This window comes from Neolamprologus brichardi, chromosome 10 (assembly GCF_056152115.1).
Source record: "Neolamprologus brichardi isolate AB-2024 chromosome 10, ASM5615211v1, whole genome shotgun sequence".
NCBI lineage: Eukaryota > Metazoa > Chordata > Actinopteri > Cichliformes > Cichlidae > Neolamprologus > Neolamprologus brichardi.
In genome coordinates, this window is record NC_142113.1 from 30,575,690 (window position 1) to 30,598,543 (window position 22,854).

The following is a 22,854-nucleotide window of genomic DNA, read 5'->3' on the forward strand; positions in this document are numbered from 1 at the left end:
GTAAAAGACGGATTTAATGCGACATGACCATTCACACAGCAGTCGCTTTCTGAAACATCGGATATGTATCAGATTCAGTACCACATACGAAAGTGACCCAGATCGGATTTGAAAATATCGGATTTGTGCCGTTCACACTGTCACACCATGATCGGATATGGGTCGCATAGGGTAAAAAAAATCGGATTTGATGCGCTTTCGCCTGCAGTGTGAACGTAGCCTTACTGTCTGAACATAGCCACACTGGTAACAGCAATGCATTTCATTTTAAAAGAGATTTCACTGCAAGTTTCACTGTTTTTTCACAAAAACCAGCCTGCTGGCTACTCCCAAGGCCTCATGTTTGACATCCCTACTCTCAGCTAAACAGCAATGAACAAACTGATTGTGTTTGTGCGAGTATGCCTGTGTTCTGTTCTGTAAAGCACTGGAATAAACAGTTTCATGCTTAAACCTAAACATTATGAACGCCTTTCCCGTCCTTTTCAAGGCGAAAAAAAGAAACATTTCCACTGACCTTCACTATTAATTTGTGTAAATCAGCATCTTGTTGAGCAGAAAGCTTATCTGAATCACTGATTTCAAATATTAGCCTTGCACAACATGTATCTTACACAAAGAGCTGAGAGCCAGCAGGTTTTCAATCCAGCTAAAGGACTGCAGCAGGTGATTCATTTTTTTTCCTCTCCGGTTGATGGAATGCCAATCTGTAAAATAACCTGCTGCAGTCTTTGGCTGGGATGAAAACCTGCAGACCCTTGGTCCTGTGTGGCCCATTTTTGCCTCTATGATGAAAACGCTCGCACCAACAGAGATGTATTTTTTGTAGAAAATGGCAGTTTTGCCTGAGGCTACTGGCCACTTCGCTAGAAATTTTTAAGAAGTGTTTTCTCTTTTTCTTTTCATCTGGTGCCCACCTCACACTCAATAGAAATGACTGATATGGCAGATCGAGATGTGATAAAAATCCCCAACATAAGCGTGTTGGAACAGCACTGAACAACACTCAGTTATTCACTGACTCATGAAGTCTACCTCTGTAAAAACTCTACTGCTAATCAAATGGCAGCTCGTGTAGTAAAACTTTGAGTGTTTTACTACACGGGCCAGTAGTGTGCAGCCTCATATACAGAGTGACGCTAGAGACTCTGCAGATTTATCTTTAAACATATGAATAAGACTATAAAGTGACACGTTTTTTGGTGTTCTACCGAAAACACGCATAACTCACTTTGGATGGCGGATGTCAGGAACAGAGCGGTTCAGGGAGATGCGGTCGCTGACGTAAATGTTGAAGCCGTTTTCTCTGTAGGCTTGATCGACCCGGTCAGCATCAGTCAGGGGGAACGGCTTCCCCTGCTCACCGTTACCTACAAATGAACAACATTTCATCACAAAAACGTCCATCTATACAAGTGAGCAAGCGAATCTCACGCTTCGTTCTCTTCACAGAAATTCGACAAGAGGGGAGAAATTAAGCAGTAAGTGAATTTGGGCTTTTAGTGACTGCATCACTACAGGAACAGAGGCGTGCACGAGATTAAAAAAAGAACTTAACGAACTAGAATTACAGAATTATAATAACTGGAATTAAAATTATATTCACTGTGATACTAATTTACTCAAATGAATACTGTGTTTTATTTAAGAACACTTCAAATTAGCAATTGAGTCCATGAACTCATCAGGAAATGTTAAGAGCAAATAAGTCTGGGTGTGTTTTCTCGCACGCACGCACTTCCCTTTTGGACCCACAGGAGTCGCCCCCTTCTCATGGTTAGAAAGCTCCACCTTTTAGACCTAGAAGCTACATCCATCCTAGAACACTCTTCACACCCTCTTGTTAACTATAGCTGAAGTCAAAACAAATCTAAAATATATATACCGTAATTGTCGGGCTATAAGCCGCTACTTTTTGCACAAGCTTTGAACCCTGCGGCTTTTAGTCAGGTGCGGCTTTTCTATGGATTGTCCATGATTTTTGTGATATCGTAAGACGATTTGTTTTCTTTGTTCCGCTGTTGTACGGCACTACGTTGCCTGGTGGAAGGGCATGTGATCAGATACACAGTATCGGGGTTCAAGAGTGGTATGTTGGTCACATGTCCATCCGCCAGGCAACATAGTGCCGTACAAGTAGCGTGAAAAACAAACTTCAAAGTAGCGCTACGTGTTCAGCAGGAGGCGTGGATGACGAGCGGTGATAAACTTGCGAAAAGCAAGTTATGCTCAACTCCAACAGTGGATTCTGACAGCGTGGAAAAGTGTGAAAACATCCACGATCACCAACGGATTTCGAAGGGCTGGACTGCTGCATGATGGAGAGGAGGACACCGCCACAGCCCTTCAGAGGGTGTTCGACTCTGACACTGACAACGAGGATTTCTTTGGTTTTGAAAGAGACAACGAAGGAGAGAAGCTGAGAGTGGATGACGAAGCCATCCTGAGCCTGTTCGTATCCGACACTGGAGAAGAGGACTTTGGTGGTTTTAGTGCGCAGGAAGAAGAGAAAGATGGTGGTGAATGACTGACTTTTCTTCTTGTTAAAGCCGTGTCACTGCACCTGAGCCTAAAAGGTAGAATCTATTTTTCTGGTGTGCTGTAGGTTATTGTTATGTACTACATTTGTTACTCATTTATGAAGCACAGTGCATGTTTCCTACTTGTACATATACCTAAAAAGTTATGCAAATATGTACCCATAACTTGTTTTCAAAATATTAATAAAAGTGATGTATCTCCAAACAGCCATCTCTTTCCTGACAATTCGCTTTGTGCATATTCTCTTACATATGATAAGTCAACATTGAAACACCTGCGGCTTTTAGTCAGGTGCGGCTAATGTATGTACAAAACAGGATTTTCCCCTGATTTTAGCTTGTGCGGCTAATATTCAGGTGCGCTTTGTAGTCCGGGAAATACGGTAGTTTGTCTCTGGATATATAAATCGGAGATTAACGTTTGAGAACAAAACGACAAAAAAAAGCCACACAGGATAATATTACATCGTCATATTTTGGGGATTCATTAAAAGAAGAAGTATGGTCCTGTGGAGAACAAAAAACAACTCTAATCATCTACAGATATGCATGTTTCATTAAGCAGAAATCACCCACTTTTCCCTCCTAAAGGAAAGAAGAGTGGAAAACAACTTTTAGCCTTTAACGGCTCATTTCAGGGGATAAACCCATTTGGACTAATTTACACTCAGTATGTAAAAGCTGTTTTCCCTGAACAGAAAATTAAACCCAATCAGTGATGATTGTAGAAGATATAAACAGTATTTATGGCACCAGTAATGCATCCAAAGCACAGATTTACACCCTTGCTGGATACCAAGAGAGCAACGCTCTGGATGTGTGTGTGCAAATCCAAAAGCATCTTTCTTCATTAAGTTTCATTTTTGCAGAAGTTGTAAAAAGAGATTTTGACAAACCAGATCGAGATGCGTCTCTTTTGATTGCTTCGTAGTCATGCCAGTCTTTTCGCCGCACACCGTTGCGTCCCAGCTGAGCGCCCTTCCCCGCACGATTCACTCCCTGATGGAAAAAACAGAATTGGACAGAGGGATGGTTATGAGCACCGTCATACACACAGACACATCTGCATTTGCTCTGCTCTAATGACTGGATTAACCAGTGAACAGTTTATTGGCTGACATGTGGACATACAGCACACATTTCCACAGATGTTCATCTTTTCTACTCCAGTGTCTTACAACTGTACGGAAAAAGGATATTTTAAGTAAGGAAGAGCTTCCAGAACTTCCTGATTTATAACAATCATTCACAACATGTTCAACCAATTTCAGCTTGAAGCTATTAAGCGAGCAATATAAGAGAACTTCTAGCTTCAGTCACAACCAGCTGCTTCTTATGCACGCTTGCAAGTTGGTATCTTGGTTTAACTTTGCTCCTCAAGTTCCTCCTATTTTAGTAATTCTTTGGAAATAAGTGTCACATCGTAGACTAGAGGTGGGAATCACCATGCATCCCACGATACGATATTATCACAATATTTAACGCACGATACGATATTATTGCAATTTTTAAAAATATTTTGCGATATTCAGATTCTGTACATAAAGGTAAACTTTATCAATATTCATTTTATCTAATATCAAAGTCTCACACTCAGTCTTTCTCTCATTTCAGTTTTATTGTTGACAAACTGAACGGTTTGTATTACAGTCTAGTCCAACTTAACTGAATCAACCATCTGGTACAATTATAGCTATTCTGAACTATGCAGTTTATGAAAACTATGCAGCCCCTTCAGCAACTGAAGAATTTGAAAGTAAATTAAAACAAAATATAATTTTACATTAAATAAAAAAGTTTTAAACTTAATTAAAATAAAACATGTCTTAAATTAAAATAAGTAAACTGTCATGTTTATTGCTGCCAAAAACAAGGTAAACACATTTGGACAGTGAAGGAATGTCAGGATTCTTGCTCAGAAAAAGGATCAACATGCTCTGAAGTCAGAGCACAAAAACCTTTTTTGTAACAAAATATCGATTTCTGCTGTCCCTGTATCGATACATTATTAGCAAACAAAATATCACCATACTACACAGAATCGATTTTCTCCCCCACCCCTATCGTAGACTGTGTATCAATGAAGTAAATGCTTAGGTGAAATGCATTAACTGACCCATTAAGTAGTAGGACATGCCGAAAACACTTCACCAAGGAGGTATCCAGGTGGCACCCAGGCCAGACACGCAAACCACATCAAATGGTTGCTGGCAGCCCAAAAGAAGTGCTTCTTTTCTGGGCCAAGCTTGTAATGCTGTGTAAATAACTCAGACAAAGCCTCCACATCAGGATTGGTACAAGAAGGTGAATATGAAAAAAAGTGGAAGCAAAAAACAGAAACAAAAGAAATACAGAGTGATCCCATCTTTTCAAACTATTGCAGCACCTCCACCTCGCTGAGCTTCTGGACTGATATATATATAAGAGACATGACTGTAGACTCATCTCTTCATTTCAGTAAAAATCAATTGAAACGTGCACGATCAGCGAAAACGGCGGCTTGCGACAGCAGATGTGATGTAAATTTGCCGTCAGCTTTCTCGTAAGGTGCCGTTTGCCCGGCACTAGGCGGCAGGCATGGGGACGCCCTTAGATGAATGCGATAACAAGGATGAAAAGAGAGTTGTGACTGACTAACAGAAGAATAGCACGTCTCTAAAACATCTGCTAATTCAGTGATTGGGGATCAACTTGGATGTGCACCAAAAGTAACGTTTGCCAGCTGTTAGTAATGTGGAAGTGCAGTGAAAATTGGAGCTTGATTGAAGAGTAAAAACGGCAAAGTCACATAATCATCCACTATAGAGCGTCCAGTTGACTGAAGCTGAATCTCAAGTGCTAGACATTTCTGTTCCAAACCAGCGCACAGCCTCCAACACCAAAGCTGCAAAGGCAAACTCGCACACAGAAACGGTCAGGAGGATGGTAAAAGACACCTTTTTTGTTGTTAATGAGATAAAATGTGAAAAACCAACATAACTCGTTTACACAACAGAGCAGCACACTCGGTCTTTTTTACCTCACCCCGTCAGTATCTGTGTCAGCGAAGAGATTTCTCCAGAGCATCGGCTCTCACTATCTAACAATGCTCTGCTGAGAGTTTATCCACAGAAAGTGTACTCTTCTATTTCATGCTTGACAACCCTGTGAGGAGAATATCAATGCCCTGACTGACACACACACACACACACACACACACAACCACACACACAGATATACTGCACCTCAGCATACAAAGGTGGAGGCTGTTTCTTCTTGCACTTAGTCATTCTACACGCTGAGTGACTTTCAGTGACTCTGCATTGTGAATTACAGGATCACAGCACAATGGAGAAATAATTAGCTCGATGGGAGGAGGCAATTAGTGAAACACTTTAAATACAAATGGCACCACTGACTGCATGAAACACTATGAATTATTAAACAGACTGCTGGCTTAGAGGAATACGACCCAGAATAACAAACTAATGGACAGTATGTAACCACAAAGATTTCGTTTTAGGTTAATCTTTTTGATTAAGCCTTCAGACTCAGGCACCGACTCCCCCCACTCCTATGACCCAGAGATCATTTTGACAATTTAAGGGTTATGTTAGATTTAAATTTTTGTCAAGTTAATATATGCATTACTCAGTATGACCTTGTAGGGGAAAATATCTGCTCCATCTGGGGGCAAAACATTCCCACAAGCTTAACAATGTTTCTGGTGTAACAAATATGACGGTTGAAGATGACCAAATCTGACAAAAGAGGAATTTATAGTTACACATCTAGGGGCCATGCTCTAGCTTGGGGCCATGAGTACTACAAAACAAGCAAACCATAGAAACTGGCTGGTGAACTTTGGGGTGGAAAACCTTGAACAGCTTATTTATTGTCTTTTTGACCACTCAAATACCAGTTTTCCACCAACACCCTCCCCAAACTAAAAGAGATTCTATGCCAGTCTATCAGACAACAGTTACTGCCAACATGCTGCCATTGGCGTGGTATCACAAAACTGGCACTAATGTCAGAGGCAATATTTGTATGCAACGCTGCGATAAACCGGTCCTCATCGACTGTGACATACAGACTGAAGAAAGTGGATATCAAACCACCAGCTAACCCTGTAATGCTCATGTTTTATCAGTTAATTAGTTAACCAAGTAAATAACCAGCCATGCTTCTCACAAACCACACGAAGCTCAAAAACCAGCAACCCCCGAGTTGGGAGGCCTTATACTTAGGCAACTGGGGCTGCCTGAAATACGGGAACTACTACTATATCCTGTTTTGATACGTGGCATGGCTGCATAGTTTAATGGTTCACACATTTGGCTAACAAGCAAAAACTCTGCGGTTCGGTCCCAGGATGAGAGAGAGAGAAATCCCTTTGGGGTTGCAGAAGGAAAGGTTTGATTTGATTTGGTAAATCAGACATGCGGAGCTGCCCGCTGTAACAACCCCTTGAGAATAACGGGGCAGCCAGTGATAGCTTCTGTTGATAAATGGCACCGCAAACATTCTCAGTGCCTGAATTAGACTTCCAATTTTAGTATGGTAAACTTGATTTGTACTTGAATACTCTGTAACTTTAATAGCTGTAATAACTGTACTGGGCAGCTTTCGTACATTGATTAGAGCAGATTAAATTGTGCGAAGAAAACTGCATCAACTGATGATTCAATCTAAATTCTGACTTTCCAATGAAGACTTGTGTGCGCCAAGACATTATCCCTTCATGAAGTACTCAACCTCTTAGGTCAACTGAAGAAAACCTTCAGCCCATTTGTAAGATGACTGAGTAGACGGTGTGGATAAATGAAATAAGTTTTGTTTGTTTTTAAACTGATTCCGCTCCATTTACTCGTCCTTCCTTTCTTTCATGGTCTCCCTTTTCCGACCCCATGATCCCACTACTTCATTCCCTTTCTGTTGCAGACACCTTCAGTGTGTCGCATATGGATCTGACAAGCAGCGCGAGTCCATCTGTGCAAATTCATACTATAAAGGAGCAGTACTGTGCCGCCCCATTTCCTCCTGATTAAAATTTCAGCGCACATCGCCACAATATTCCTCTGGGGTTTTTCTTGCTGCTCAACAAGACCTTGAAAAACAAGACAAGGAGAGGGGGGGAAAAGTTTTCAGCTAATGTGTGCACATGTTTCGTTTTGTGGACGCAGGACGTGGGCGGGTGGTTAAAGGAAAGAAAGTAATTGAAATAGACGGAAAAAGGACGGGCATGAAAACAACTGTCCACACGTGGGTAATGAAAGAGGAAAAGAAAAAAGTAAAAGTCTGCAAAGTTTTTAAGGCTTTGTGCTGTGGGTGGCAGGTTAAAACAACACAGTGATTAAAAGAGCTTCACACTAAAAGCAGCCTGCAAGTTTGTCACTGAAAAGCTAGAAATGTGAAGAACAACAGCAGTTAAAAGTGAACATCTCTACCAACTAATAAAGCTGATATCTTGATGCAAAAACCTTCACATCAGAGTCGCACTAAACTCTGTTAGATTTGGTTAGTCAGGTAGAGGATATAAAAGAGTTCTCTCTACACAATAAGCGAACAGGATTAATTCAGCTCAAGGTGGCCATGGTTAACAGTGATGCCAACTAGGGCTGCCACAAACGATTATTTTGATAGTCGACTAGTCACCGATTATTTTTGCAATTAGTAGACTAATCAGATCATCATCCATTGGACGTAAAACGTACAGCTTATTGCACCAGCAGCATCTGCTCTTATATAACTATCATTAGCTTACAGCTTTAAGTGTTTGAGGTCTGTGCTAACTAAAAATAAAGACAAGATGATAGTTTATTAAATTTAAATGAAATTTGCAGATTGTTTTGGTGAAATTTAATAAACTCCTTGCTATCTAAAATATAACAGGACACCGGAGTAAATTCTCGAGCATCTCACACTTCTGATAATCAGCTGCCTGCTTGACGTTTATTCAGCTGTGTAAAAACTAACTTTAATCTCAGCCAAACCAATTTACTCAGGAACAAATAAAACACAAAATAGCCAAACAATAACATTTTTAAGTTATCTAAGTGACTTATATATCATGTTTAACCTGAGTAGCGAAAGACGGCGGTGGGTTTGAAAACGATTTGTGAGCCTTGCCCCCGGCTAGCTATCGAGCTAGTGGGTAACAGACGTCTCCGAAAACGTCGGAGCGCTTTTGAAAATATGTGGTGTCTTGATAAACTGAGCAGATATTTGAGGTTTACACAGCTACATTCTCGCCTGAAAACATGTTAAACGTTTATTTTGTGACCCAGAAAGAATAATAAGAGTAATATTAAAACTAACCAGCTGCCGCCATTGTTGGAAACTGAGCTGGGCTGCATTCTGGGACACAGCTTCTTCTTCTTCGGGGTTTAGCGGCAGCTGGCATCCTTGGACATGCAGTGCTGCCATCTTCTGTCTCAGTCCGTTATTACACTCTTAAATCCTACTACTTATTCCTGCGTCTTTTGGGATCTTACAAAGCTTCAAACTACGTGTCGACTATTAAATTAGTCGTCGACGATTTTGATAGTCGACGTAATCGTGACTAGTCGACTAATCGTGGCAGCCCTAATGCTCACATGGTCTGAATGAGTAAAAGAAGGCAAGGAGGGCCACCAGAAAACCCCATAAACTGAGTGTATTCATTTAAAATCCACTTGAATTTTTTTAGTTAACTGGATTGTGGCACAGCTAGGCATGGAGTATTACAGTTAAGTCCTTCTTGTTGCTAAGGTTCATGGAGATGTCATTACTCCGGGAAAATAAAACAACTCGACCTGAATACTTCACTGCGTGTCATACCAACCAACTGGTTACTGCTGCTCCTTGCAAGGTTATAATCAGTACATGCTGTGCTCATTATTCAGACTGGACGTAGAGGAAGAGAAACATTCTGAAACATACAAACTATCTGCTATCATTACATTTCATACATTTTCCTAAAGCTCTACAAGTAACCCCAGAGCTGATTTACAGTAGCAGATCAATTTTAATGAAGCCAAACTCAAATTCAATGGCACATGAAAGAATGCAGCATTGTCCAATCACACAAGTTTGTGGTAAATTACTTTTTGTAATGAGGGTGCCAAATTTGTGTAGTTTAATTTACAACTTTGCAATGGCAGGGATCGTGACTCAGGGCGTTGCATCTATGTCATTTATTTAGGTTGAACCTGAAACGCTGCTCAAGGCTCAGCCACGAAAGACACAGGTTAGAGCTCCACGAAGGGTCTAGAGCAGGGGTGTCAAACTCATTTTACGTCACAGGCCACATACTAAGGGGTGGCTGTAGCTCAGGAGGTAGAGCAGGTCACCTACTGATCGGAAGGTTGGTGGTTCGATCCTCCAGTCTGCATGTCAAGTATCCTCGGGCAAGATACTAACCCCAACTTGCTCTCCGATGCGTCCATCGGAGTATGAGAGTGTGTGAATGTACTTAGAAAGCACTGAGCGCTATATAAGAATCAGTCCATACTGACCACTTCGAACTTAAGTGGGCCAGACCAGTGAAACTCCCCTGTCTCTAAAGAAGTTACATTTAACTGCATTTTCTACGCGATAAAGAAAAAGCTGACAACTCCTTGAACTTCTGGTAGCTCGTTGCCCAGTCTGGCATTTCCTTTTCTTTTTTTTTTTTAACTGTAGCCGTAAAAAAAACTGACATTTCTATAGTAGAAAGTGAAAAACAAACTTCTCAGTCTTTAGTTGTTTATTGCTTCATTACTTTGAGTAGTATGAATGGCCAAGGGAATTTTTTATCCGTAGGAAAAAACTGTAAAACTTATTAAAATACAGTTGAAAGTCCAACATTTCTGCTTGCTTGTTTACAGCGAGTTGCTTCAAGCACACAGTCGGGCCTGCGAAACTCATTTAGACACTCAGACACTGAGCCGTGGCTCTGTGCTACATGCACACATCTCTGCTCCCCAGAACATCTGCCCCCCCCTTCCTTCTTTCTTGACCCCAGTCCATCTTTGCACGTGATTGGTTGCAACATGTGCCCATCAAAATAAAGTCTCACATTTGCCTGTATGGATTCTCAGCAGGGCTGAACATTTGGCTCACACGTACCGACTGACGTGAAATTATCTCGTTTGCCGGGGCCACAAGTTTGACACCCGTAGTCTAGGGTGTAGTGCCTGCTTTTTGATTCCAGGTATAGCACTATAGGTCCTACCTGACGAGTTCATTTGGATGCACTGGCCCACTGTGGACAAGCGAGAGCAAACTTTTAATTCGTCAATCAATTAACCTATTTTCATCAGCTCTGGTGATGAGATTGGGTAGTAACTAAAAGAACGATGAGTTGGATACAAGCATCCAGAACGAGTTTCTTTTGCCTTAGCGATAGATGTCCAGCCTCACCCTAAAATATAGCCCCTGCTCCTTTGCTTCAAACAGAAGTAGCTGGTAGACGACCGCAGGATAGACACAGAACTCCAAACTTCCGGGTCTACCCAGACAAACTACTGATACGCTACTGTTCAGCGATTTAGCATGTGAAAAAGCTTCAAATTCAAGAACCCGATTTTGGTTTGAACACCTGCTAAATCTTTTGTATTTCATGTTTCGTAAGTACCTGAAGCAAGACTCTCCCAACAAAGCCAGCTGTGCTGCTTTAATGTACGGCTGATTTTGGTTTGAATAGCTGCTAAATCTGCTGAAGAAAATGTAAAACCGCTGATCAAAAGGCAGGCGTGCAGCCAGAAGCAGCAAAGAGTTTGTCATGGAACACAAACCCTTTAACGACTTCATTCTATTGTGAGGTTTTGTTTTTTTACTGAAGAAAATGTTTATAAATTAGTTTGTCTAGACCCTCCTAAGCATCAGTACATCAGTATGTATAAAGTACTTTCATATTCTACCTGGTATATTTGTTAAACAATGTGAAACAACCACCTTAAAATATTGTAATATAAATGATCACTTTTATTAAGACCTTAGTACCTTTAAACCATCTTTTTGACAATAGTGAAAGTTAAATTTAGTTTCATCTCAGCCGGAGAATGAATATTCATGAGCAACACACAACGGGACCAGAGGCGGCTTGAAAGGGAACGGAAACTAAGGCGATACCAGACATGATCATCTGCGTCTCTGCGGTACTCCACAGCAGATTATTGCCTCCCTCCTTTCTGCTAATCGCCATCATCACAAAGCATCCACGCTGCCACACAAACTCATTCCACTCTGGGCACTTTTCGGCTCCATCAATATTTAAGACTCAGCCCAAACACCCTGATAAGTCACTGAGAGAGTGACACCATGATCCTCACAGGGCACATTGTCTCTCATATTAACCGACGGGCCCCCAAAACGTCTTAAATGCGACGCAAACAGGAACAAATGCTCTAAAGGAAAGCAGAGAGGGGAGAAGAAGAAAAAAAAGCTGCGAGAGAGCTGAAAGCACAGGGATGTAACTCCTGTCACCTGGCACCATGAGCCCTCATTAAATTTAATGTAGCCTTTTAGTGGTCTATTTAACTGATGACAAAAGGCCACATGTCAGTCAGTGTTTGCACACAGACTCATAAAAGGCAGACCGAGAGTATCGGGCAGCAAATGTGTGAGTATTTGCATAAGACATGGAGACAAAGCCGCGTTCCTTAATCTACCTAAAAAAATGTGATATCAGTTCTGTCCAAATTGAAGAATTTGTCTCCTTGGAGCGACGCGCATTATTAAAAAGGTGTCTCCCTCTGAATACTGAGCTCTAGACTGCTCCACGTATTCCTCCTCCCAAACATCAGACGGTTTACAGAGCTCTCGGCGCAGCCTCGGCCATCATAGAGCCGATCTGTTTTTGTTAAAGACAACTGAGCGTGAAGCTGAAGCTGTAGATTACAGGTGCATCTACACTCCTACCCTCACCTGTGCCCATGGACTGTTGTTAGTGACAGGAAGAATTCAATTGTAGATACTAGGGATGCACCGATACCGATATCGGTATATACCGATACCGATATATATATACACCGATACCGGTATATACACCGATATATACCGATACCGGTATATACCGATATCGGGTATCGGCCTCGATACCACATTTAGTACTCGTTAAAAGTCCCCCGATACCGAAGACCGATACCACGGTCTGAGACCTGTCTATGTTTGAGCGGCATGTAAGGGGTTAATCACAGGCGCCGAGTGCCCGCCCCCCAGGCCCCGAGTGCCCGCCCCCCAGGCCCCGAGTGCCCGCCCCCAGGCTGCAGCTCAGAGCGGGGAGAAGGCGAGGCGAGACATATCAGCCGTGTGGAACTATATCAAGGTGAACGAAGACACGAAAACAAAGGCAGACTGCAAATTGTGCTCAGCGAAATTGTCCAGAGGAGGCTCAAAAGGTAGCGCATTTAACACAAGCAATTTAATCAAGCACCTAAAATCCCAACATGACAACGAGTACAAAGAGTTTACCCACGCTTATTTACCCACGCTTATTAGCACAGAGGAGCATAGCTGATGCTATAGCAGTGGGACGGAAAATAGTTGGGCATTTTAAACATTCCGCCTTAGCCTACTCCCGCCTCGAGGACATTCAGGGACAGCTCAACCAGCCAATAAAGAGACTGCAGCAGGACGTACAGACGCGCTGGAACAGCACGTATTACATGCTCCAGTCCCTCATTGAGCAAAAGCGAGTGCTGGGCGTGTCCAAACATGAACTCCCTGACTATCTCACCGCTCACCAATGGGCTCTTATGGAGTAATATGTTGCATACAACATGCTTTTCATTTTAAATAAATGTTCTTAATTCCAAACTAGTCCCTTGTTTGTTTGTTTTTTGTTAAATTATAGGACTAAAGCTGTTACCTGCAAATTTAAATCATGTTTTTACTAAGTACTCGGTATCGGCGAGTACTGAAATGCAAGTACTCGTACTCTTTCTTGTTTCCAAAAAAGTGGTATCGGTGCATCCCTAGTAGATACATGTGGTAGAATTCTGATTCCTTTGAAGCATGCTGAGGATCTCACTCGCTTAGAGGTGGGAACAGAGCTGCCGTTCCTCTGTTCTGGAAAGGGGTTGATGTGTTTCAGGCACAGGGTTAGGATGCCTCGTGGGAGAGGTGTTTTGCACATTTTTCGCATACTACAATAGCATCGGTTTACTCAAAGAGAAAAATGTATACCTAAAGAGCATAGGCTGCAACATGAAGGCAAACTGTTATGTGGCAGGGCAACTATGACGACTTGTAGCCGCTCCAAGGAGCATTTTCCACAGCAATGATGTGATTTAATGTGCCAGCGGCTACTGATGACCTACATGCAAACATCTTGCGTAAAAAGAAGTCCACATGAGGGATATGAGGGAAAGTAATAAGGATAGTATATATTCAGCCTGGGCATCACCTGAATTGGGGGCATTTTTAAGGGTAGTGAAACTAGTCGCTGGTCCATCGGTTTTCCTCCTGGTGACCTCGATGGAGGGATTTTCAGATTATGGCGAGGCTCTCTGAAACGCTGGCTGCCTAACCTCATTTCCATGCCGATGTGGTCTTCTGCTAATCTGCCCGACAGCAGATTATGTCTGCTATTTGGTCAGATAGAGTGGGACTGATGCTGGTGCTGTGGGTTTAGACTCTCAGCAGCTGTTGAGGGACATCAGAGCCACACAGTTCCAACATGCCAGAGACGCTCACAAAAGCAGCAGTAGATCTGCTTCTGTCTGAGCAAAAGAATCAGAGTATGTGTGGTCACTCGGAGACAGGTGTCTGGCTTACATTCATTTCTGCTTTTCTGCTTGTTATTTCTTTCCCATCCGTGGGTACAGAGACTGATTGAGGTTTGGGATTTCACAGATGAATCACAGATGTTTTTTTTTTTTAATTCATGAAAGCCGGAACAGTTTTTTTTAATCTAACTAGACAGTTGAACAAAACACACACGTCTTTCTACTAAGGTCGCTGTGACACCCACGGCACAATCGGTTGCACATATGAGCTGGCGACTGACATGTTTTCAGACTGGTCTTTTATTTGTACGGATACAATGCCGAGGTAATAGTGCCACCTTAAAAGGACTGAAAAGGAAGGAAGAAAATAAAAGCACGGGTCCCGTATTTCCCTCTTCCTCTCGTTTTCTAATTCATTTTCTTGCCTGCTGACTGACAGCATCCACGTACACCTTTGTTCAGAAGCTGCAGCCGCCGCTCCACAAAAAAGCCTCCTCCTCAGTGACCGCTGAGTGCTACTGCACATGAAATTGTAACAATTGACTTTAGTAAATCCATGTTTATTTTCATATATCCATCCATCCATTCTCTTTTGCGTGTCCTTTTCATTCGCACCTATGGGCAATTTAGAATGACCAATTAACAGAACCCTACTGCTGCATGTCTTTGGACTACAGGAGAAAGCAGGAGTACCCGGAGAGAACCCACGCAAACACGGGGAGAACATGACCCACTATGAGCACCTGGTGACAGCGGGAAGGAAAAACTCCCTTAACCAGGCTTAGGGAGAGACAGCCATTTGCCACAACCAGTTGGAGGTGAGGGGCAGGAAACAGAACAAAAGACACACTGTGAAACTAGTAATCGATAGGGATGGGTATCGTTTAGGTTTTATCCAATACCGGTGCCAAACCGGTACTTTTGAAACGGTGCCGGTGCTTAAACGGTGCTCAAACTGGTGCTTAAAGAATGGAGAACACAAACTTTGTCCAAAAACCTCTCATGTTCAGCTGTTTTTTTGTATAAAGATAACAATGTTAGCCTTTTCTGCAGCTATGGGGCATATATGGTATCACTCTTGGCTGGAAGCAGCTTAAACAATGGAAAAAACAAACTTTGTCCAAAAACCTCTCATGTTTAACTGTTTTCCACTTTTTCTTTGGTCATTTTAGCCTTTTTGGCCAGGGTGAAGGGAGTATCTGCCATGCCGCATGTAACTATGATGATGTTTGCTAGTTCACCTTACGTGCATTAATGTAATAACGTGGTTAGCCTACTGAACGTAAATTACACACGAACAATATTAAGCGACTCACGCAGAGAAGAACGGCTGCTGCTGCATCATCATCCTCATCATTTCTGCTACACTGGCAGGGCTAGGGGCCAGGACTCTCCTCTTCGGGTTCTTGGGGGATGTTGCTAAACTCCGGGTCCGATAACAGGCACCACACCCCCAGTAGATGTGCTCGGTGTGAGGTCTCGCAGCAAGCTATCAAATACGGTGCATTTCTCGGCTTTTAAAAAAATGCTATGCGTCGCCAGGTGTTTCATCAGATTTGAGGTGTTACCTCCTTTGACAGTATCACAGTATCAGCTTAAAGCACTTGTTGCAGGCTGCTGAGTTTGCATCTTTTGCTGTGAAGTACAGCCAGACTTTGACCACTTCGCCTTGGGCATTTTAATCTGTAGCTCTGCTCTAAAAGAACGTACGTACCTGGACCCGCCTACTATCCTCGGAAACGTAAAATGATTGGCTAGAATCTAAAGTGTATCACAGCTCAGGAAAAAAAGCACCAAAATGTGCGCTGCTTTTCGGTCTGGTTACTACCGTTTATGTCAGAACACCGGTACCCATCCCTAGTAATCGAGCAGGAACAGCTTTAATCAGGAGGACCAAGAAACGGATCATTTTACCAAAGATTCAAATGGTAAATGGAAAGGTGACCACTTTTTGGATTTTGGGAGAATCGCAGGCCAAAATGAAATAGCTGCTTCAGACATGTTCCAATAGAAGGACTCCAACACAGGCTGAACAGAGCTGGAGGAGGAGATGGGCAAACCTCACGCGCACTAGCAAGTCGTACACGTGCTGGAAAATCCACTATTCTGGTCACACGTCGACGCAATATGACATCACACAGAGTAGGAATCAAGATCACCTAATATTCGTGAAGACTTTGTTAGTGAATTTTGCGATTTAATCGTGTATTAGCTTCAGAAAGATTTCCTGCATTTGAGGAACTGAATTTTCACGACAAAAAGAAGGAAAGAAAGAAAAAAATCTGGTGTCTGGGATAATGTTTGAAGTAGAAGGAAAGCTGGTATTACCAGCGGTGCGGTATGTGATGAGAACAGAACTGCCCATTCATTCTCAGAGGAGGATGAATCGGACCACCTTGGGTCAATAGTTCTCTTTTCTCTTTCCTCTCCACCTGCTGAGAGCAGTCAGCAGCTCAGCGTGAGAAGAGGAAACCTTTCAGTGCTTTTTTTTTTTTTTTTTTTTTTTTTTAATTCCTTTTCCCGTTCTGTCAGATCACAGGCAGATCCACCTCAACCCCAAGAGACACAATTACCTGCCTTTCCTGTTTCACCTCACCCCCTGCTCCTCCTCTACCTCCACTTCTTCCCTCCTCTTCACGGGCACGTCAGCTTGCGCCGGCTGTCCTGCTTCATCACATAGAAGCATTAAACTGTACTTTATAAAGGCAGAGCACTGTACCACTGTAAATACCACCAGCCAAAATTGCCTGAGATTCAACACAACTGTAGACGTGAGATGAAACATGAAAAAAAATTCCTGTGAAGTGGGCATCTCCTTCTGTGTCAAACAAATATGCAAGAGAACAGGTAATAGATAAATAAACCTTAAGGATAAATTATTACTTCTATAAAAATGCAATTAAGAGATGAGCAACTTGTGAAAGTAAAGAGGACAAACATAAAAGTAGTAGAATATTTTAATGCCATTAAAAATAAAGTGTTTGTAGCTTTTTTCCATCAACCCAAAAACTGAGTTTAAGAAAAGCCGACTGGGACTTCTGACTCTTCTCAAATGTCCCCGGGGCTCCAGCTCCACTGCTGAAGACGAGGCTCTCAGGGCAGCGACTGAGGCGCTGAGACCTCCCTGAAAGAAGAGCCCAGCTGCTCTGCCACACAGTCTCATCTACCAACAAGAGTCATTATCCACAGCTTTGCTGCAACCACAGATACTGAGCAGAGGACTGGACAAAGGCCATGACAGATGGCTGCTTCTCTGCCTTCTCCTGGCACAAAACTCTTTGATTCTTGGAAGCGTGACACACAGACACAAAAAAAGGCAATTTCGAGATTTTAAAATGTTGTGTGAACAGTTTCACCGCTTGCTTGATGTTTATTTGCAATTAAAAAAAAAAAACTGTCAGTCAGTGTTTTATCTCAGCTCTTGCCACATCTAAACTAGACCACTGCCAAACAAAAGGAAAGCATAAGATCAAATGTTTTGTTGGAATTGTTAGACTTTGTTCAGCAGCACAGCGTTTATCGTAATCTAGTTCATTAATGTGAAGACAGTTTGCAAGTACTTAAAAATAAAAAAAAAATCAGAAGGACCAGATGAAATATACATCTATTAATGAAGAGACTGAGGAATGCAGTTGAACTTTGGCACCAACAGGCAAGAGAAATTACACCAAAGACTCAAAGAGGTACTGCACTTCAAGAATCCGGATGGGAATCTATGGAAGGATTCTGCAACAGCAAGGATTGCAAAAATCTGGTAGAGGGGACCAGATTTTTAAAACCATGCTTTATTACAAATGCAAAGTCTCTGATTCATAATTGCATGTCTTATGATTTTGCAGGTTGGCATTGACTAACCAATGAAAGAAAACCGCACTGGTATATTTTCCTCTAAATGGCTGAACTAATAGTTTACCTATATACTAGAGGTGGGAATCACCATACATCCCACGATACGATATTATCACAATACTTAAGGCACGATACGATATTATTGCAATTTTTTGAAATATTTTGCGATATTCAGATTCTGTACATAAAGGTAAACTTTATCAATATTCATTTTATCTAATATCAAAGTCTCACACTCAGTCTTTCTCTCATTTCAGTTTTATTGTTGACAAACTGAACGGTTTGTATTACAGTCTAGTCCAACTTAACTGAACGCAACCATCTGGTACAATTATAGCTATTCTGAACTATGCAGTTTATGAAAACTATGCAGCCCCTTCAGCAACTGAAGAATTTGAAAGTAAATTAAAACAAAATATAATTTTACATTAAATACAAAAGTTTTAAACTTAATTAAAATAAAACATGTCTTAAATTAAAATAAGTAAACTGTCATGTTTATTGCTGCCAAAGAAAAGTTAAACACATTTGGACAGTGAAGGAATGTCAGGATTCTTGCTCAGAAAAAGGATCAACATGCTCTGAAGTCAGAGCACAAAAACCTTTTTTGTAACAAAATATTGATTTCTGCTGTCCCTGTATCCATACATTATAAGCAAACAAAATATCACGATACTACACAGTATCTATTTTTCCCCCACCCCTACTATATACCCATCCCTGTTCCCAGTACCAATAGTTACCAGCTTCACTCTCTGAATGGTTTGTTTTTATGAACCAAGAGTTCTGACAGATCTTGGGGAAATGGCATTTTCTGAGTATGCACATTGGACATGGAATACTTTACAGAAAGACCTCAATTTGAACATGAATGAAGTTATACGGATGCAGGGAAGAAGACTTATGGATGTTTGTTTCGTGAAGTCACTTAACGTTTTATGTTATGGATATTATATATATAGTGCATTTTGTTACAGATTTTATATTTTTTTGTTGTATTTGTACCATTTTTGAGATAAGTCGGGTTGTATTTCAGCGACCTAGCCCAGATCACACTTTGATTGTGAGATTGTGATCTCAACGGGACTTCCTGGTAAACTAACAGTAATAAATCGCTAAATTGGACCAAGGTCAGGAAATTGGTAATTCAACACATGCAGTCTGTTTTTCAGGATAACCATTGAAGTTAGTTAATTTAGATAATGCTTAAAACAAACTGCCCAAAAATTTGCCAAGAGGTATTACTGAGATGATTGCCAAGTGACAGGACTTGTTTCTAGAAAGGTTTTAGATTACACCGTGCCATTTAAAAGAACGTAATTATCAGAGGACAGATAATATAATGGATGTTTAAGGCACTCCAATAGTAATGCCACGGCTGTGATCGCAGCCTTTGTTGGCTCTTTTCCAAACCTATCAGAGAAAACACATTCAGATAAGCTCCTTAATATCCCATCTGAGCAAGTGAATGAATGGAAATACTTTACACCGACTATAATACTGCCAGCTCAAAGAGCATTTTGTTGATCCTGCTGAGCTGGATGTCGTCATCCCACGGTCCTCGTTTTTTTTTAATGCAAAAGCACAAACTCCTTTCAGTCCTACATCCAATCAAGGTACAGCGATAGAAACCACGTGCACTGATGTGGTATCTTTCCTGTCCGGTCACGCTACATATCATTCCTTTTGCAGAAAACCAAAAGAGGCATTTTTCCAGCAAGTTGTCTACATGAGTGTTTTGGCCCCATGCTACCAGGTGAGCATCATATGAAGGTCTATTTCTCTTCATCATGTCTATCACTTTATGACCACAGTGTACCCATGTTATAATGGCTGCCTCAAGAAGGATACTAGGTCACAAAGCTCAAATAATCTCAAACCAATAGAGCACTAATGGGATGTGATGGAATGGAAGATTTGCATCAAGGAATTGCAGCTGACAAATCTTCAGCAACCCAGAAGGAGGATCTGAAAACATTAAGGTAGTTCTGAAAGCAAAATGCCATGACTATCAGGACTATTTGACTAATCAACAGTCATGACAATTCCAGACTAAATGATAAAATATAGACGAATTGTTGAACAAAACAACTTTCTTACAGCGTTAAATCAAAGATAATATGATTTACTACATCCATTTGCAGGCTTTTATACTAAAATTAAAAGCACCATTATATGGATATCATTTTTCCAGCTACCCCCATCTTCGTGCTGCTTCATGTTTTTTTCTGACGAGTAGCCAGGACAATGTTCAGCGCCCCCCCCCCTCGCCTCATCCCCTGGCTTCCACTCTGTAAGCAGAACTCAGTCTCATCGCTTCACGTTGCTGCCGGGTTTGGCTGTGTTCAGCGTGGGAGGCCGGCTGCCACTGAGGGGACAGAGGACAGATGTGGCTTACATAATGATCAGCAAATCAGTTATCTCAGCGCCCCTAATCCTGCAAGCATCCCTCCATACATCTCCCTACGGCTGCTTCGCCAAGCCATGCCAAGCTCACTGTGCTGTGCAGAGCCAGAGAGCCCCGGGCAAGTTGCTCCTTCCCGCTACTGGTTAGAAAGAGCCAATCAATGGACTCAGCAGGGAGAGCTTTTACAGCTCCACTGGAAGGCAATTATCAACATTTTTCAGTAAAGGGACAATCAGGCCACCGGATGATAGCTCGAGGTTCAGCAGACAACAGTCCAATATGAGAACATAATGTGAAACAAAGTAGGGAGATGCGACGCTTTGTGAATATTTAGAAAGACCCTATTCAGTGGCTGGTTCATAATAGAATAACAAGCTGAACATCTACAAATTTGTTTCAGCCTGCTGCACACATCAGGGCTGGGTACAGAGACAAATGACAAGCACCAGTTCCCCTAAGCAACGAAGGGACCCAACAATGGAAGAAGAAATGGGGAAGGAGGTTTAAGATTCAAATAAAAAATGAAAAGTTCATATGTTCATACTTTTACACAGTAGTTTCCACTCTACTGGTTTGTGAATACGGGTGTTCAACAATAATAATTTAAGCTGATTCCTTAATAAGGGATTAACCTCCCTTCGATTATCAGCTTTTCTAAAAACAACATGGAACCGGGAAAAAAACCCTCAAGATGTTTATTATTCTAGGGTTTCAGTAGAATGGTCATCAATATCTTTTTCCCCTCTTCAAATCAAAGGATTGATCAGTTACAGAAAGTCACTTGAATTCATAGATGCAGCTAGTTACCATTTTTCTTACAGGACAATTTTAGATATTGACCTCAGCAGAGACTTCTGGAAAGTCATTCCACTTTATGCTTTAATATTTCGAGCTACACAAATGAAATACCATTTGACAAGTAATGCATGGCAGGACATTTAGCGCACTCAACGATTTAGCCTATTAGAACTGTGGTTCGCTCTTTGTTCCCCCCAGTTATGCAGAGCAATTAGCATTTTCTAAAGGTTACACAGACTTTGTTGCCATCATTTCTTATCATTCGGTTTGCTCAAGTAGGAAAGTAGAAGGTTTTGCTAAAAAAAGAGTTTGCCTCCTTCTATAAAAGCAGCAATTTTCCTAAATTCAGATCCTAAATGGCACGGTGTAATCTTAATTAAAATACAAAAAAATCATTATTACCTTGAGAGATTAAGATAGCATTTTCATTTCACATCAACAGTATTTTTCTTATTCATTAATGTGCAGAAAGAAAAAAACCTGTAAACATTAAGCAAAGATATTAACCACTGAGGCTGAGTGTCGTCCATGTCCAAAAACCACACATAAGGAAGAACCCTTCTGAACTCCACTGAAAGGGTCAATCTAACGCCGAGATTATTTATCCGACTTTTATAGAAGCTGAACTGCTGCCAGTAGAATTGGAAACATGCTGACACTAAAGGCGTGTGGGATCTTCTCAGGGGCAGGATGGTAAAATTAAATGACAGCTAAGATGATGAGTTATTTTTCGCGCAGCATGACGTATTTGTCATCAACTTAATTCATACGTGCCAGTCAACCGTTCATAGCTGAAAGAAACTCAAATCCCATTTCCACATGCAGCAACACAGGTGATTCACCAATCAGCTCTGTGCTCATCATTTCCAAGAAGGCAGACATCTATGGGCTCAAATTGTGGTCATAAATATTTTGTACTTGTAAATCAGTTTTGTATGTGTAAAAAGAATTTGTGTGTGGACTTAGCCAAAAAATACGAGTGAATCTCTGCAAGTTACAAGTACAAATTTTGACCCTATTTTTCTTCCTTTCATCTGATTGGCCAATGTCATGTCAATCACAAATTTAACTATCCAATCAGAGAACAGATAGGTTTGGCTGTCGGAGGGGCGCTTTTTTGAACTGCAGGTCCTTGAAGGGTAATACAGTTTGAAGCTGGAGGATCTCTATATAAATATCCGATAGCAGCTAGGTCCCCTAACTTTCAGCAGCGGTTGAAAGGATAAAGTTTTAGTATATCAGTGGTTAGAAATACCATTATTACTTTAGGATTAGTTTAATACAAAGTCAGGGCTGACCCGGGACCATGGCTGTGAGTCACAGTGCGCAGCATAAAGGTCCTTTTACATCGGACGTAGCATGTGCTGCTAATGCTAACTGCTAACTAAAAGCCAAGGATCCAGAACTTGTTGCGCTGGCTGCTGAGCTCTGTGGGTTTCTGCAGCAGCTCTACCTGTACTAGATGCACCTGCTCCTTGTCGTTTCTATCTCGGACTTTGTGTCCTCTACAAGAGTTTGTTTTCTTTGCTAGTTCTTCAAATGTTCAATAAAAACATGTATGCTAATTCATAACGAAGAAAGCTTTGTA

At 41.5% G+C, this 22,854-nt stretch overlaps 1 protein-coding gene across 1 annotated transcript in view; it reads right to left on the minus strand.

Moving 5' to 3' along the window:
* LOC102785365 (polypeptide N-acetylgalactosaminyltransferase 10-like) overlaps positions 1 to 22,854 on the minus strand; it is a 133,574-nt gene that overhangs the window by 90,867 nt on the left and 19,853 nt on the right. The window contains exons 2-3 of the mRNA XM_087847527.1: positions 3,437 to 3,539; positions 1,232 to 1,370 (exon numbers count right to left, since the gene is read on the minus strand). Of these exons, the coding sequence (XP_087703653.1) occupies positions 1,232 to 1,370; positions 3,437 to 3,539 (242 nt within the window). The remainder of the gene's footprint in view (positions 1 to 1,231; positions 1,371 to 3,436; positions 3,540 to 22,854) is intronic.